The sequence below is a fragment of the Pelodiscus sinensis genome, chromosome 5, assembly GCF_052426305.1.
Source record: "Pelodiscus sinensis isolate ZL-2025 chromosome 5, ASM5242630v1, whole genome shotgun sequence".
In the NCBI taxonomy this organism is placed as follows: Eukaryota; Metazoa; Chordata; order Testudines; family Trionychidae; genus Pelodiscus; species Pelodiscus sinensis.
In genome coordinates this window covers 6,079,845-6,094,254 of record NC_143056.1, presented here as the reverse complement: position 1 = coordinate 6,094,254, position 14,410 = coordinate 6,079,845, and the positions used below count along the sequence as shown (strand labels likewise).

The 14,410-nt window shown below is 51.0% G+C and overlaps 1 protein-coding gene across 4 annotated transcripts in view; it reads left to right on the top strand.

Annotated features, from left to right (window-relative positions):
• CDKL1 (cyclin dependent kinase like 1) overlaps positions 1-14,410 on the top strand; it is a 31,226-nt gene that overhangs the window by 10,376 nt on the left and 6,440 nt on the right. For 3 of the 4 annotated variants that reach the window (XM_075926163.2, XM_075926162.2, XM_075926165.2), the window contains exons 3-6: positions 4,422-4,494; positions 6,665-6,755; positions 7,998-8,198; positions 13,819-13,901. In XM_075926163.2, the coding sequence (XP_075782278.2) occupies positions 4,422-4,494; positions 6,665-6,755; positions 7,998-8,198; positions 13,819-13,901 (448 nt within the window). Of the gene's footprint in view, positions 1-246; positions 2,410-4,421; positions 4,495-6,664; positions 6,756-7,997; positions 8,199-13,818; positions 13,902-14,410 lie in introns of those variants that run through there. The other variant, XM_075926164.2, reaches the window with a different exon arrangement.

Below are 14,410 nucleotides of genomic sequence, written 5' to 3'. Positions count from 1 at the left end.
TCCGCTGGGTCCCCTGAAATCTCCCTCTTGCCTGGCCCTTCCCCCCCTGCTGGGCTGGGCTCTTCCCCCCCCTCCCCCCCCACTCCCCGCCCCAGTCATGCTGGCTCGTGAGAACTGCAGGGGCCAGATTCAGGCAAGCCAGGGGCTGCATCCTGCCCTTGGGCCCTACGTTCCCCACCCCTGAGTTAAAGGGTAGGACGATAATTAATACCCGTCAACATGGTTTTATTGAAAATAGGTCTTGTCAAACCTGATTTCCTCCTTTCAAAAGGTTGCAGGTTTGAGCGGTAAAAGTAAAAACGTAAACGTCATAGACTTAAACGTTGCTAAGACTTGACTTAGGCCCACGCAGGGTTCTGATTAAAAAAAAAAACGAGCACCGACCCATCACCGCAAAGCACATTGTAAATGGATTAAGAACTGGCTGGCTGACATTGCTCACAAGGGAGTTGACGATGGTGAATTACCATCGATGGGGGCGTCGCTAGCGGGGATCTGCAAGGGTTGGTTCTAGCCTGACTCTTCACCATTTGAATCGGTGAGCAGCAAGTAAATATAAAGCCGCTGCGGATGAAGTTTGCGGGTGACACGCGGGCTGGCAGAATAAAGCAGCGACAGGGCGGTTACGCGGAGTGGTCCGGATGGCTCAATAAGATAGGCTTTGTCATCCAGCCGAGTGCCAGCTCGTACATCTCAGGATAAGGAACGCAGGCCCTGCCTACAGAACGGAGGACGGTCGTGTGAAGCAGGGACTCTGGATTTAGGGTCCTAGCAGATGGGCAGCAGCTGGTGAGCTCCGTGCACAGCGATGTGGCAGAATGTGCCCTACACGTCCCATGAGCCCTAACGGGAGTAGTGAGTTGGGACAGGGAAGGGGGATGTCTCCTCTGCGCCTGAGACCGACACTAGAACACGGTGGCCAGTTCTGGAATCCTCGTCTTTGGAAGGATCTCGAGCGACTGGAGAGGGAGCCACAGAGATGACTGGAAAGCGGGACCAAAAGGCCGTGCAGTGACGGACGTGGAGCCGAGTCTGTTCGGATTACCGAAAGGAGATGGAGCAGTGATTTGAGCAGAGAATTTGCCGGACCACAGGCGGTCAATATTGTCGAGCAGCAGTGCCACTGCTCACTGGGCTCTTAGAAGACTTTTAGGGGAACACGAGAGCTAAAGAACAGCACAGAGCACGGAGCGCCAGGACTGGCGGCTGTAAACAAACTGTATGAAGCCGCCGGAAACTTGGCCACACTCATGAAAAGTGGACATCCAGCAAACCGAAATCATTCCAGACCACGGATGTTGTCAGACCAGAGAGTGCCGGACTAGAGCGTTCTGGATTAGAGAGGTTCAATCTGTATTAAGCTTGCTGTAGGCGAAATAGATCGGATGTTTTATTTTAGAACAATCTTGGTCCGTGCCACTCTGAGTGGACGATTTTTGAAAACTTGATTAGAATGTATCCGTGCCTTCCCGGGGAGAAAATACCCTGTACCCCTTATCCTCACAGAGCAAGGCAGAGCAGCATCCGGGGGCTGGATATTAAATCTAAACAACTGGAAATAAGGCACAGAGATTGGTCCGCGAGGGTGATTAACTCTTGGAACAAGCTACCAAAGGAGGTGGTGGATTCTCCGTCCCTTAGGGTCTCAAGTCATGGCCAGGTGCCGTTCCGGACGACCGGCATTAGCCCAGCAAGTTACTGGTCTCAATCCAGGGGTAACGGGGTGACGTGTAAGAGCTGAGTGATATCCCGGAGGCAGCCTGGTTGATTTATTAGGTTCCTCCTGCCCTGTAACTCTTGAGTCCACAGAGCATCAAGAACAATGCAATGCTTTACAAACCGGCCAGCACTCAAATGAATGAGATTATTTGTCACTGCTGCGCTCGCTTGAAAGGACGTTTTATGGATGTTTCCAGGACTTTGGACTGAAGTTTCAGTTGCCCTACAGCAGGAGTATAAAGGGACCAGCTGTTTGTAAGAGCGAAGGGTTTACGCAGATGGAAACAAGAATGAAAGAGCAACATCTCACCCCGGACTGTCCCATGGCAGGCTGGCCGCGCAGGGCTGCTTCTCAATAAGACTGCCTGGCGTTCCCCGGGGAAGTAACGTTATTTATAACTTGGCCAGCTTTGAACCTGGGGCCAGATTGGGCTGCTGTCAGCCGGCAGCGCTGGACGTAACGTCCTCCCCGGACCATTTCCTGAGCTGGACTCTAGGCCTGGATTGGCAGGAGAGCCATAAAAGTGACGTGTCCAGAATGGGTGCTCAAATGGGACTGTTCCCCTTTTCTAGCAACTTTAGAAGGGATTTAAAAAAGGCAGAAAACATTTGTGCTGGGCCTTGGAAACCTCCGGACTATGAGCTCTGCCCTGCCAGTGGTTTGAGCACTGGCCTGCTAAACCCAGGGTTGTGAGTTCAATCCTTGCAGAGACCATTTGGGGCAAAAATTTGTCAGGGATGGGTCTTGGTCCCGCTGTGAAGGCAGAGGACTGAACTCAATGACCTTTCAAGGTCCCTTCCAGACCTAGGAGATAGGCAATCTCCATTATAAAAAAAAAGCACTTCTCAGTGCCTGAGGATTATGTATTACAGGTTGAAACTCTCTGAACTGGGACTCTCTGGTCTGGCCACATGTGGAGAGCTAGCGCAGGGGAGCCCTGCAGCTGGCAGGGCAAGAGGGCTTTTAGGGCAGCAGGAGCCGGGCACGCAGAGGTTGCGGGGCAACTGGTGCGGCAGCAAGAGCTGGGTGCTGAGCGGGAGCCTGGTGCACAGAGAGGCAGTGGGGCTGTTGGGCGCTGGGGCATGCCTGGAGGCGGAGGGACTGCCCGGCAGGTCGGCAGGGCCAGCGAGAGGGGGAAGGCCGCCGGTCGGGCCGGGGCTGGCAGCAGCAGTGTGGCCAGAAATTACCTCCCTGGTCTGGCACACTCCCTTATCCGGGACGGGTCAGGTCCCAAGGGTGCCGGACCAGGGAGGTCCAACCTGCACTAACTGTACCGCCCCATAACGATGGGGATGTGGGTGCTGGAGGTTGAGGTTTAACAAAGATGTCCTCTCTCTCAAACGTTGGTTAGGCATTGACGTGAAATAGCTGGGAGGGAACAGAGCAAGCCCTTCCTCTCCTGTGCTCGGCTTTCTCTCGTGGGGTGGCTGAGCTACTGCTCCAGCCGTGTCACGCGTCAGAGCTGGCCTCAGTGTTGTGCTTTGCCTCACTGTCTCCAGTGCCGGCAGGGGCGAGCCGGTGGAGACCGGCCATGGGCATTGTTTGCAGGATGGCGGAAGAGTTAGCGGTGCAGGAGACGTGACTGATGAGACTTAGCTGCAGGACAGGAGGTGCCAGCAACCCGATGCTTGGTTGCCAGGGAGCAGACGCAATCTCAGCAAGATATGAATGGCACCAAAAACCTTGGATGGGGCTCAGCTGGTGTAAATCTTCGCGTCTTGTCATTGTAAACTGACCTTTGGTGCTTGCGTGAGTTGGGTCAGCGCTTGGGGTAGTGCCGGAAAGTACATAGGGGCCTTCAGGATGGGCCTTGAGGCTGCTACAGGCTTAGCGTTGCCTTAGAAGAGAGGTTCACACACCCAAAGGGTCTCTGTGAAACCCCAAACGGAGTTTCTGGCTGCAGCATAAAAATGGGGGAAGAGCAGACGGGAGCAGAGAGAAAAGCTTCTATTGTCAGTAACCTGGGTGGACGTTTCTCCAGGTTCCTGTATTTACAGAGCAGGGAGGCAGAGGAGTGAATGTGCTTCTTTGAACTTGTCTGGGGGGGGGCGGGGAAATGGTCCTAGCGTGTTGTGTTGTGAGGTCTGTACATCCCGATATCGCTGGCATTCCGGTTTGTTGTCCTTGGAGGTAGGGTTGCCAGATACCTTCACAAAAAATCCCGAACTGGCAAAAAAAAATTAATTGGGGGGTGGGGTGGGGGGGGGGAAGGAGACCAAACTTGTTAAGCAAAAAAAAAAAAAGAGAGAGAGAAAAGAGTTTGCTGCACCTTTAAATTACTGCGCTCCTCGCTCTCCCTGCCCTCACAGACTCTGGCGGCCATCTTTTTGAGGGGGGGAAAAAAAGGCCACTGCACCTTTAAATTACCACGCTCCTCACTCCCCCTCTGCCCTCGCAGATGCCGGCGGCCATCTTTTTGAGGAAAAAAAAGGCCACTACGCCTTTAAATTACCGCGCTCCTCACTCCGCCGCCCTCACAGACGCCGCCGGCCTTTCATCCAAGGAAAACAGAAAATACCAGACATTTTACTTGTCCGGTATTCTCTGTTGTTTTTTTATCAGATGGAAGGCCAAAATACCGAACTGTCTGGCAAAAACCGGATACCTGGCAACCCTACTTGGAGTTTAACTTTGTTCTCCTCCTTGCGCCTAATGTCATTGAAAAAATAAATGTTATTCCTGGTGCTTTTTTTAAAAATAGGGTCCCAGAGCATCTCGTGAAGAGCATAACGTGGCAGACTCTCCAAGCGGTAAACTTTTGCCACAAACACAACGTAAGTCCCGTAAACACCAGCGCCGTGTGTCGCCGTGTGGCGTTGAAGCGGGTACAGCTCTTGTTACAGTCTCCCCGGTCTGGGATACTTTATGCAGGGGCGTCAAGAAGGCCTCCCCCTCCACCATCTTCAATGTTGCTACAAGCACCTGATTATTTTATTCATTAGTTAGATCCCTGAGGTTCATGGTCAGTGATTTATTGTAATGACTTCAGGTGAGCTTCCTGCCTTAAGAATAGCTTGTAGTGGTGTGTCCTTCTGTGAGAATTGTCACCAAACGCAGCCAGCGCGGCAGAGAACAGACCCGATCGCTAGTAATTCAAGGTCTGATTCTACTGGATTCATTGACACTTTTTCCTGACTGTAGCGGGTGTTCAATCATAGAATCATAGAATCATAGGACTGGAAGGGACCTCGAGAGGTCATCGAGTCCAGCCCCCCGCCCTCAAGGCAGGATCAAGCTCCGTCTACACCATCCCTGACAGATGTCTATCTAACCTGTTCTTAAATATCTCCAGAGAGGGAGATTCCACCACCTCCCTTGGCAATTTATTCCAATATTTGACCACCCTGACAGTTAGGAATTTTTTCCTAATGTCCAATCTAAACCTCCCCTGCTGCACTTTAAGCCCATTACTCCTTGTCCTGTCCTCAGAAACCAAGAGGAACAAATTTTCGCCTTCCTCCTTGTGACACCCTTTTAGATATTTGAAAACCGCTATCATGTCCCCCCTTAATCTTCTTTTTTCCAAACTAAACAAGCCCAGTTCATGAAGCCTGGCTTCATAGGTCATGTTCTCTAGACCTTTAATCATTCTTGTCGCTCTTCTCTGTACCCTTTCCAATTTCTCCACATCTTTCTTGAAATGTGGCGCCCAGAACTGGACACAGTACTCCAGCTGAGGCCTAACTAGTGCAGAATAGAGCGGCAGAATGACTTCACGAGTTTTGCTTACAACACACCTGTTGATACAACCTAGAATCATAACCTGTTGGATCAGGTCCCTACTGAAAAGTTACAAAAGTCACCTGTGCTACAATCTCTAAGGGTGCGTCTGCACGGCAGCGTTATTTCAGAATAATGGTCGTTGATCCAAAAGAACAATGGGAACGTCTGTACAGCAATTCCGTTATTTCGAAATGAATACAAAATAACGGACAGCTTATTCCAACTCCCATAAGGCTCATTTTATGAGGAATAACGCCACTTCCGGAATAGAAGTAGTGTGGACGCTCCAGTGCTCTATTTCGAAATAGCTCCTCCCCAGAGCCATGCAAAGGAATTACTCCCCAGTGCCTCCTGGGGCTCTAAATCGAGGTAGCATGTCCATATTAGAGGGGCCTGCTTTGGACTGATTTTGAGGCTTCCCTGTAGTGTAGACATGCTATTTCAAAATAAGCTGTTTGGGAATATTTCTTCTGGAATAGCTTATTCCGAATAAGCGTGCAGTGTAGACACACCGTAAGGGACCAGCAAACCTGCTGTTCTTTTGGGAGCTGGATCGTAGTTCGAGGCTGAATTAAAATTGTCCCAGGACTCCTGGGCCTTGCTGTGTACGAGGCGGCAGAGGTGGGAGCAGAGGTGGGAGAGTTGCATGTTGGAGAGGGTTCTTTATGCGAATTTAGCGGTTATCAGCTTTGTTTTTATTTATCTGCCGAGATGTAAGAGGGGGAGGGAGACCTCTTTGGAACAAACATTTTGTTTCCACTGGTAGAGTGCGTAAGGCCGAGCTGCGAGAACTTGGCAGCCTGCCTCGTTGGCTTGCCGAGTTTGTTTTGTCTCTTTCTCTCTCTTCCTCCCCCATTAAATTGATGGATTGTGTTTGGTGCCAGTCGGCACCGTGAACCCTGCCCGTGTAAAGAGCTCCGTCAATGTCTATCATGCTGCTCCATTATTTCCCACTGGGCCACTGGAGTCGAATGGGGGTTGTCGGAGCAATGCAGAACTATGCTGCTGAAATTGCGGACATGCATCATGTCTTTGTCCCCAGGGCGGAGTGAAAGGCCGGGTTATGGGAGGGCCCGGTGGGGATGCTCCGCTAGCGTCAAAGAAACTTTTCATTTTCTGTTCGGTTCACAATACCCATCAAGGGTGGTGAGCTCAGTGGTGGGAATGCAGCAGTGTTAACCTGGTCCAGATTGCTCCTGACTCCCTTGTTTCTGTTTCCAGTGCATCCATCGGGACGTGAAGCCGGAAAACATCCTAATCACGAAGCACGCGGTCATTAAACTGTGTGACTTTGGATTTGCTCGCATACTAAGTAAGTGCAGGTAACTTCTTCCGTGTAGCATGCGTGTCCAAAACCTGTAGCATGCGTGTCTGAGACCTGGATTCACATTCTGTTAAAGACGCTCTCTGAGGACCACCATACTTTTTGTTGTTTTTTAAGTTGTGTCTAGAATGCCTTCCTGTGGCAGACTGGCACAAAAAGTGCACGTGCCTGACTTTCCCTGCCTCAGTTTCCCCTCCGTATCACCCATGCCAAAGAATACTCTCTCATGCAGCAAATTCAGACAGTTTTATTCCGCTAGTTACACGATCCACAGAACCCTTGTAGTAAAAGCAGTTCCTGTCAGACCTCCCCCAGCAAAACGAGGCTGCATTAAAGGAGATGCCGATTGGGTAACTGGTTACCTGTTCACACCCCTAGGATGCCCAGATGTACATGAGAACCCTCTTGTGGTGGTTTCCACAGAAAACCTCTTTGGGGCAGAATCTTGTTATCGCGGGAAGCAGCGGTGGATTTAGGGCAGGGCGAGCGGGGCGGCTGCCCCGGGCCCCACGCTTCCCGAGGCCCCGCGCATGCGCCGTGTCAAAGGAGAGCCCCGCAAAATTTCGCTGCCCGGGGCCCCGCGGTGCTGCCCTGGGCCCTGCAGCACTCTTATCCGCCCCTGGCAGGAAGGGCCTGATAACAAAAGGCTCTTTCCCTGGGAATGAGGGCTTCCCTTTTCCTATAGTTAATACAGTCTTGAGACCCTTTGGTTTGCTCATTTCTCTAGACCAGTGTTTCCTGATTTTATTTGGCCACGGAACCCTTTTCAGCTTAAAATAATTTCAAGGAACCCCTAAGGTTCCCAGAGTAAAATTTGGCAAGCAAAAAAAAAAAAGCCTCTCCAGAACTGGTTGAGCAAAAAAAACCTTGCAAAATACTCTGTCTCTTTAAGAGGGGGCGGGGCAATGCTGCGTTCTCGCAGAACCCTTACTTTCGCTTTGCGGAACCCTGGGGTTCCACGAAGCACCAATTGGGAAACACTGCTCTAGACAAACCCTTGAGGTTTGAGAGCTGAGAACTGGCCACAGTGCCCTCTCGGGGGAGTGAGTTTCGGGGAAAAGTCGTTTTGATTAAGTGCAGTGACCCACGTTGGTTTCTGCCGTGCTGCGACTTTCGGGACCGTTCCTGTAGCAATGTCCGCGAGAGATAAGCAACACGCTTGTTACGCTTCCCTTCCTCATTCTGACCCCAGATTTCTATGTATTTCTGTCTTTCCTGACCGTGCTCTAGCTGGACCTAGTGATTATTACACAGACTATGTGGCTACCAGATGGTACCGTTCTCCAGAGCTGCTTGTAGGAGATACTCAATATGGCCCTCCGGTGGATGTCTGGGCAATCGGCTGCGTCTTTGCCGAATTGTTGTCAGGTGTCCCCTTGTGGCCGGGGAAATCGGATGTGGACCAGCTGTACCTGATCAGGAGAACCTTGGGTAAGTGCAGTGAGGCTCAGAGTATTCCTCCCGAATCGTCACGTATTGAGCAATAGTGGAAAGCGGGCAAGAACTGGACCAACGTGATTATTATGCAAATCGGACTCTGATTGACATTCGTGTATTAGGAAAATTTCCAATGATCCATTCAGAGCTCAGTTACACTCCGCCTCCCTGAGTGCTGGTTTATTTATTTATCTCATGACCAAAGGGTCACAAGATAGGGCTGTGGTGGCCGAGTGGTGAAGGTGTTGGACTAGAAATCCAATAGAGACTCCCTGGGCAGATTCACATCCTGCTCACAGTGAGGCCTGTGTCCTTAGGGGGGTTGTGGAATCTCCATCACCGGAGAGATTTAAGAGCCGATTAGACAGACACCTGTCAGGGATGATCTAGACCAGGTTTTCTTAAACTTTTTAAGACCAAGGAACACCAAACAATATTTTTTTTTAATGAGGAACAGCTCATAAAGGAGGAAAGTTATTGAGCAAAAAAAAAAAAAAGTCGCCTACCCCATTAAGAGCAGCCATTTTGAATTCTGTTGTTCTGTTTGCCATGGAACAAAGTTTAAGAAACACTGATCTAGACCAAGCCTACTCAACTTGGAAGCCCTGGGGGCCACAACGATACTCAGCACATGTCAAAGGCCGCAACTTAACTGTGGTTGCATATACGTGCAAATATATATGCAAATAGATTCTTTCACACTGATGGGCATGAATACAAAGATTAGGGTAAGACGACACAACACGCAGGCCCCATTTAAGTCAGTTCTGCTGATACTAATAAAATGCAATAGTTACCTGATTTTTCATCCATATGACAGCACTTTTAAGGAACAATGATATTCCAGGAATTTAACTACTAAAACACATCTCAACGGAAAACCATTATATTGACTCCTTTTTTGTTTTGGCTCCCACCCGCAGGCCGTGTGTTGAGCCCTGCGTAAACCCACACCGCACCGCGAGCCCCATGTTGAGTAACCCTAATCTAGACGGTGCTTGGTCCTGCTGTCAGGGCAGGGGACTGGGCTTGATGACCTCTCGAGGTCCCTTCCCATTCTAGGAATCTGTGATTTCACACGAATGCAGTTGTTTGTTTGGGGCCAAAAAGGAAATGTTATGTCAGAGAACAGCCCTTTGGGCAAACACCCTTCGAAGTCCGGAGCTTTGGCAGGCAAGGGCACTACACAGTCCCAACGGAGTAGACAAAGTAGTTAGTTAGTTATAATATTTTTTGCCCTGGCCATCTATTTAAAACATTCGAGGCAGCTTACAAATTTTTTTTTTAAACACAATAAATAAATAAGTAAATAAACACAAAAGTAAAATACAGGACCCCGGGGGGAGGGGGAATAAAACCTGCTAAAACATCTCAAGAGGAGGGGCGCGCGCGCACACACACACACACACACACACACTGAGTGTAAAAGCATGGGTAAAATAAGGAGTCAGTATCTTCTCAGGGCTCCTGTATTTTACATCATCTCCAGTCCCCTGCCCTCACGGCAGGACCAAGCACAGGCCCCATCTGGAGTTGATGGGGTCTGTCTCTGGTGACGATGGGCCTGATCCTGAGGTGTGTGCTTTCTCCCACCAGGGCTGGCCCACAACATTTTGGCATCTGAGGCAGGGAGTTCAAATGACGTCCCCCTCGCTTGGGCCAAAACTTTGAAAGGTCTCAATTCTCTGGGGCCTAGTGGCGCCCCTCCTCCCTCCCCACAGTCTGGCACCTGAGGCGGCCGCCTCAGTTTGCCTCATGGTAAGGCCAGCCCTGGCTCCCACTGGATAATAACGTTAGTAGGGTCCCTTTTTGGCTTCGGTGGCCGTTAGGTTTCTCCGGCCGGGCCTGTCCCCGGCGTGTGTTTGCAAGAGCGTAGCTGGTGCTGCCTAGGAGCGCCTACAGCCTTGCTCTGACATTTAAGCTGGCCACCCAGTTGCTAAATCATTCTAGGACCCTTCCGTGGGCTGGGGGATACAGAAGTGCTGGTGGTTTTTAATGAGCTGAGTGACTAGAGGAAAAACCCGCCATGGTTCCTCCAGCTTAGGAGGCCATTTCTGATTCCGTTGCATTTGTGAGTCTTACGTATTTACCTTCCGGCCATTTTCACGAGACCGAACCTTCCCGGAGCCAGTTCTCACAGGAGGCGAATGTGATGCTCGGCTCTGTGCTCACGGCACGTCTTCGTATACCAGGCTCCCCGCTGGCAGTTGGCCGCACATGGGCACAGGGGTTCACCTGCCTGGAGCCGGCGGCAGGATCTGCACCGTGGAGTGCAACGTTCAGTTAGGGGTTGGGGGACAGACACAGCCGCGTGTGATCTATGTAAAGGACCGACGCTGAAGAGCGCAGGGAGCGCTTCGCAAGCCGTCGGCTGGAGCGTATTTCCTGGAGAACTTGGGCCTGGCTTGGAACAAGCAGAGAAGCGAGTTTCTCGTCGTCTCTGAGCCGTGAGTTTCTCGTCATTCCTTAGCTGACCAGGTGAAAGGTGAGATGAGGCTGATCACTTGCTGTGAATTATTTGCTGAAACCCTACATCTCCCTCCTTCCTCTCCAGTGTCTTGGACCTCGGAGGAGTCCTGCCTGGGCCATTCCCCCCAGGTTTAGAACGATCCTCGTGCTGCTGTATCTGGTCTTCTCCGGGGCGCTGGATGAGACTCACTTTGTTCTAGTCCAGGTGGATTTGCAATCATAGAATCATAGAACTGGAAGGGACCTTGAAAGTCCATCGAGTCCAGCCCTCTGCCCCCACTGCAGGACCAAGCACCGTCTAGATCATCCCTGATAGGTTTCTGTCCAACCTGCTCTTAAATATCTCCAGGGCTGGAGATTCCACAACCTCCCTAGGCAACTTATACCAGTGCTTAGCCATCCTGACCGTTAGGAAGTTGTGCCCATCACCAAGGAATCTGAGCACTGTGGACGTGATTGACAGTCCCTGGGGAGAATTCCCTTTGATGGGTTTTGCTCAGCTCCCTTCACGGTGTTGCTGCAGCTTGATGTTATTTTTGTGTCTGTTCCCAGATTCTCATACTGTCCCCTTGAGGGGCATTTACACCAGCCATAACCTTTGTCATCTTCCCAATTCTTTCCTTTTATCCTCGGAGGGCTTTTTTTCTAGAACCCTTTTTACATTTTTTTTAACTTCTCCTGCACCACAAACTTTCTGGAAAACACAAATCTCTCCCCTGGTTTTAGCATCCCAGCTAGACTGCCCGGAGGCTGGAAACGGCCCCAGCTTTGCCCAGCCGTAGCGGTAAATGCCATACCTCTGTGTGAGGTGGGTTTGGCTCATTACAGCAGGGACATTTTGTAAAAGGGTCAGACAATCCCGGGGAAGACGCTGCAAACGGTTAAACTGCCGAGGCTCTCCCAGCTGTCGGTTGCTTAGCGACAGAGGCGTCCTTAGTCAGTTTTGGATTTCGAATGGGGGCTTTAAGAGATCAGCCTTCATGTAAATTATTGGGTGTGGTAGTGGGTTCACAGTGGTTCATCTCAGGGATAATGGGAGGCCATTCTGCCTTGCTATAGGCACCCTTAAAGATGTTAGGTGGCAATTAGCCAACTCTTACTGCATCTGTTTCACGTGGGGGCTAACCCAGGGAATGGATTCTCCATCCTGGGGAAAAAATTGCTTTTTAATAGGTTACGAATCAAGATTCGTATTTCCATACTGGGTAACTCAGAAAGCCATTTAAAAGTCCTTTAATCCTTATTGTAGTTAAAATTCCTGTTACCAGATCCAGATCGACCCATTCTTAGTCCTGGTGTGATCACTCTGGAATACTCTCCCTTACGCGTGAGGGAAAGTTCCTATTTGTTGTGGGGAAGGGGGTTGAGCTCCGATGGATTTCCCTTTGAGCCAGCCTATGGAAAGGAGACGGGTCAAGGAAGTTATTTTCAACGGAGAGCTATTTGATCCAAGCCGTGCGGTTTCAATACTACATTAGTCCTAGATGGGTGGTTTGATTTTTAACATCTAGATCAATCCCGGCTGCTCTTCCGTAAGCACGAGGTTTAGGAAGCCGCCTTGGGGAGAGCATGGCGTTAGCATAGGCCAGCGTCTGCGTTTCAGCCCTTTCCTGCCCAGCGGCGGGCTGCTCGGGGCTGTCCGAGAAGGAAGGTTGCAAATCTAAAATCCTGTATCAATAAGAACATGACCATCTTCCCTAGTGGGTGCCCCCTACCAGCATTCGGAAAGGAGGGGCCCGTCGTCATAAACCGCATGGGCAACGCCCTGTCTTTGGAAGCGTGGGAACACAGCAGTAATCAGAGCACGGGGCTGGCGTAACCTTCCCTGCCTCCGTTGTGAACCAAGCGCGCCCTGCGCCAGCAAAGCCCAAAACAAACAGTAGCTCCTGCCAGTCATTCATCGCTGCCGCAGACTGTTCCATCTCGCTAGATCTGAGCGGGGGGGTTCCTTGTTCATTTGTCTGGCCTGAGAAATGCAGACGCATCTCCCACGTTAGAGTGCCCTGGGCCCCGTAATAACGTCAGGCCAGCCCAGCGGGGCTTTCGGGTCCTCCGCTCATATCTGTTCGTGCAGCACCCTCTAGCGCTCACACTTGGACACACATCTGTATTCAGCCAGAGAATTGTCCTTTAGGATGCTACAGGTTGGGTCTCCCTAGTCTGGCACCCTAGGGACCTGACCCCTCCCAAAGGAGGGATTTTGCTGGACCAGGGGAGGTCAATTCCGGCCCCTCTGCTGCTGGATGCTGGGCTTTCCCGGGATCCGTCAGCAGACTGGGCTGGGCTACCCTCATGGGTGCCAGGTCCCCTCCCCCAGGCTCTGCAGCCACTTCTGGGCTCCGTGGCCAGCCACTCTACCAGGCTCTATGGGGCCCTGATCCTTGCCACTGGCCTCCTGGGCTCTCTGGTCCAGCAGCATCCGTGCTCAAATGTGTGTCATTGGCCCTACATTGCTAACAGCTAATGGAGATTCTCTTGCTGGACCATAGATGTTGCTGGATCAGAGAGCCCCTGGACTTTGAGAGGTTCAACCTGTACTAGGCCAAAAATACCAGTATTGGTGCTTAAATGGAGCCGTTTTACTGACATGCCTTTGTTCTCACATGGTATGCTCCTTGCTGTTCTAGGAGGGTGTCTTTTAAGCTGGGGGACTCTCAATTTGCCAGTATTATATGAATTGCCAAACTGCGAAGGAAAAAACCCGAACCAGGCGTTAATATTGAGAAAGGCATTGCATGATTGTCACTGCGCACAAAGCATAGAAATTCAGACCCTCGGGGTAGCCGTGGCTCGAAAAGCACAGGCTCCTATAAGTTCAGCTGAAAGAGAATCTCCATTAGTCATTAGCAGTGTAGGGTCAAAGACACACATTTGAGCAGTTCTGATTCCATCAGGCAGAGGAGCATGAGCCAGTCACTTCGTTGCAACATAGTGATCATTTGTAAGGTGGTCAAGACATTTAATCGGTGAAGTCAAGATGGATGATCCATTTGTAAGTGAACGTTGTATTGTTAGTTCTCTTAATGCCAGGAGATCTATTTTAAAAATCGTCTCTAGTTGCAGCCTCGCTCCAGGATAAGCTAGTAAAATGTGGGCTAATAAAACACGTAATTCCCCTGACTTGGCTTTTTATTCTTGATCCAAGGGGATCTTATTCCCAGGCATCAGCAAGTGTTCAGCACCAATCAGTTCTTCAGTGGGGTGCGAATTCCCGATCCGGAGGACAAGGTAAGAGCGCCCTCCCAGTGTGCTTGAGTCCAGCACTGGTCGGCAATTTGCATGCTATGCAAATGAGACGGTTGTGTATTGGCGAGAGAAATGTTTGTGCTTTGGCTTTCCTGGGGTGTATCCTTCGGCGGTTGTTCATAGAGCTACAAAGAAGCGCTAATGGATGGATACTCAGGGTATTTCCTAGGGATTAATGACCTGGTGGAGGGACGCGAGGGCTGGAGGCGCAGCTAAAAGCTGTGACTCCTGGGCAGCGGGTATTCTGCATGAACAGGGATATGCCAAGGCGGCTGTCGCTATTGGCCACATCGCTATGGGCCACGGCAAATGCCAGATGCAGACACCCAGCAGGCCCCGACCCTACAAACGCTGAAGCACGTGCTTCATGGTAAGCGTGCGCGTCGTGCCGTTCCACCCCGAGCTGGCTCTTGGCAGGAGAGGTCTGCAGGGGCTTGGACCCGGCTCCTTCTCGCTCTTCCCCTGGACTTCAGTCCGTGCTCCCGGCCCCT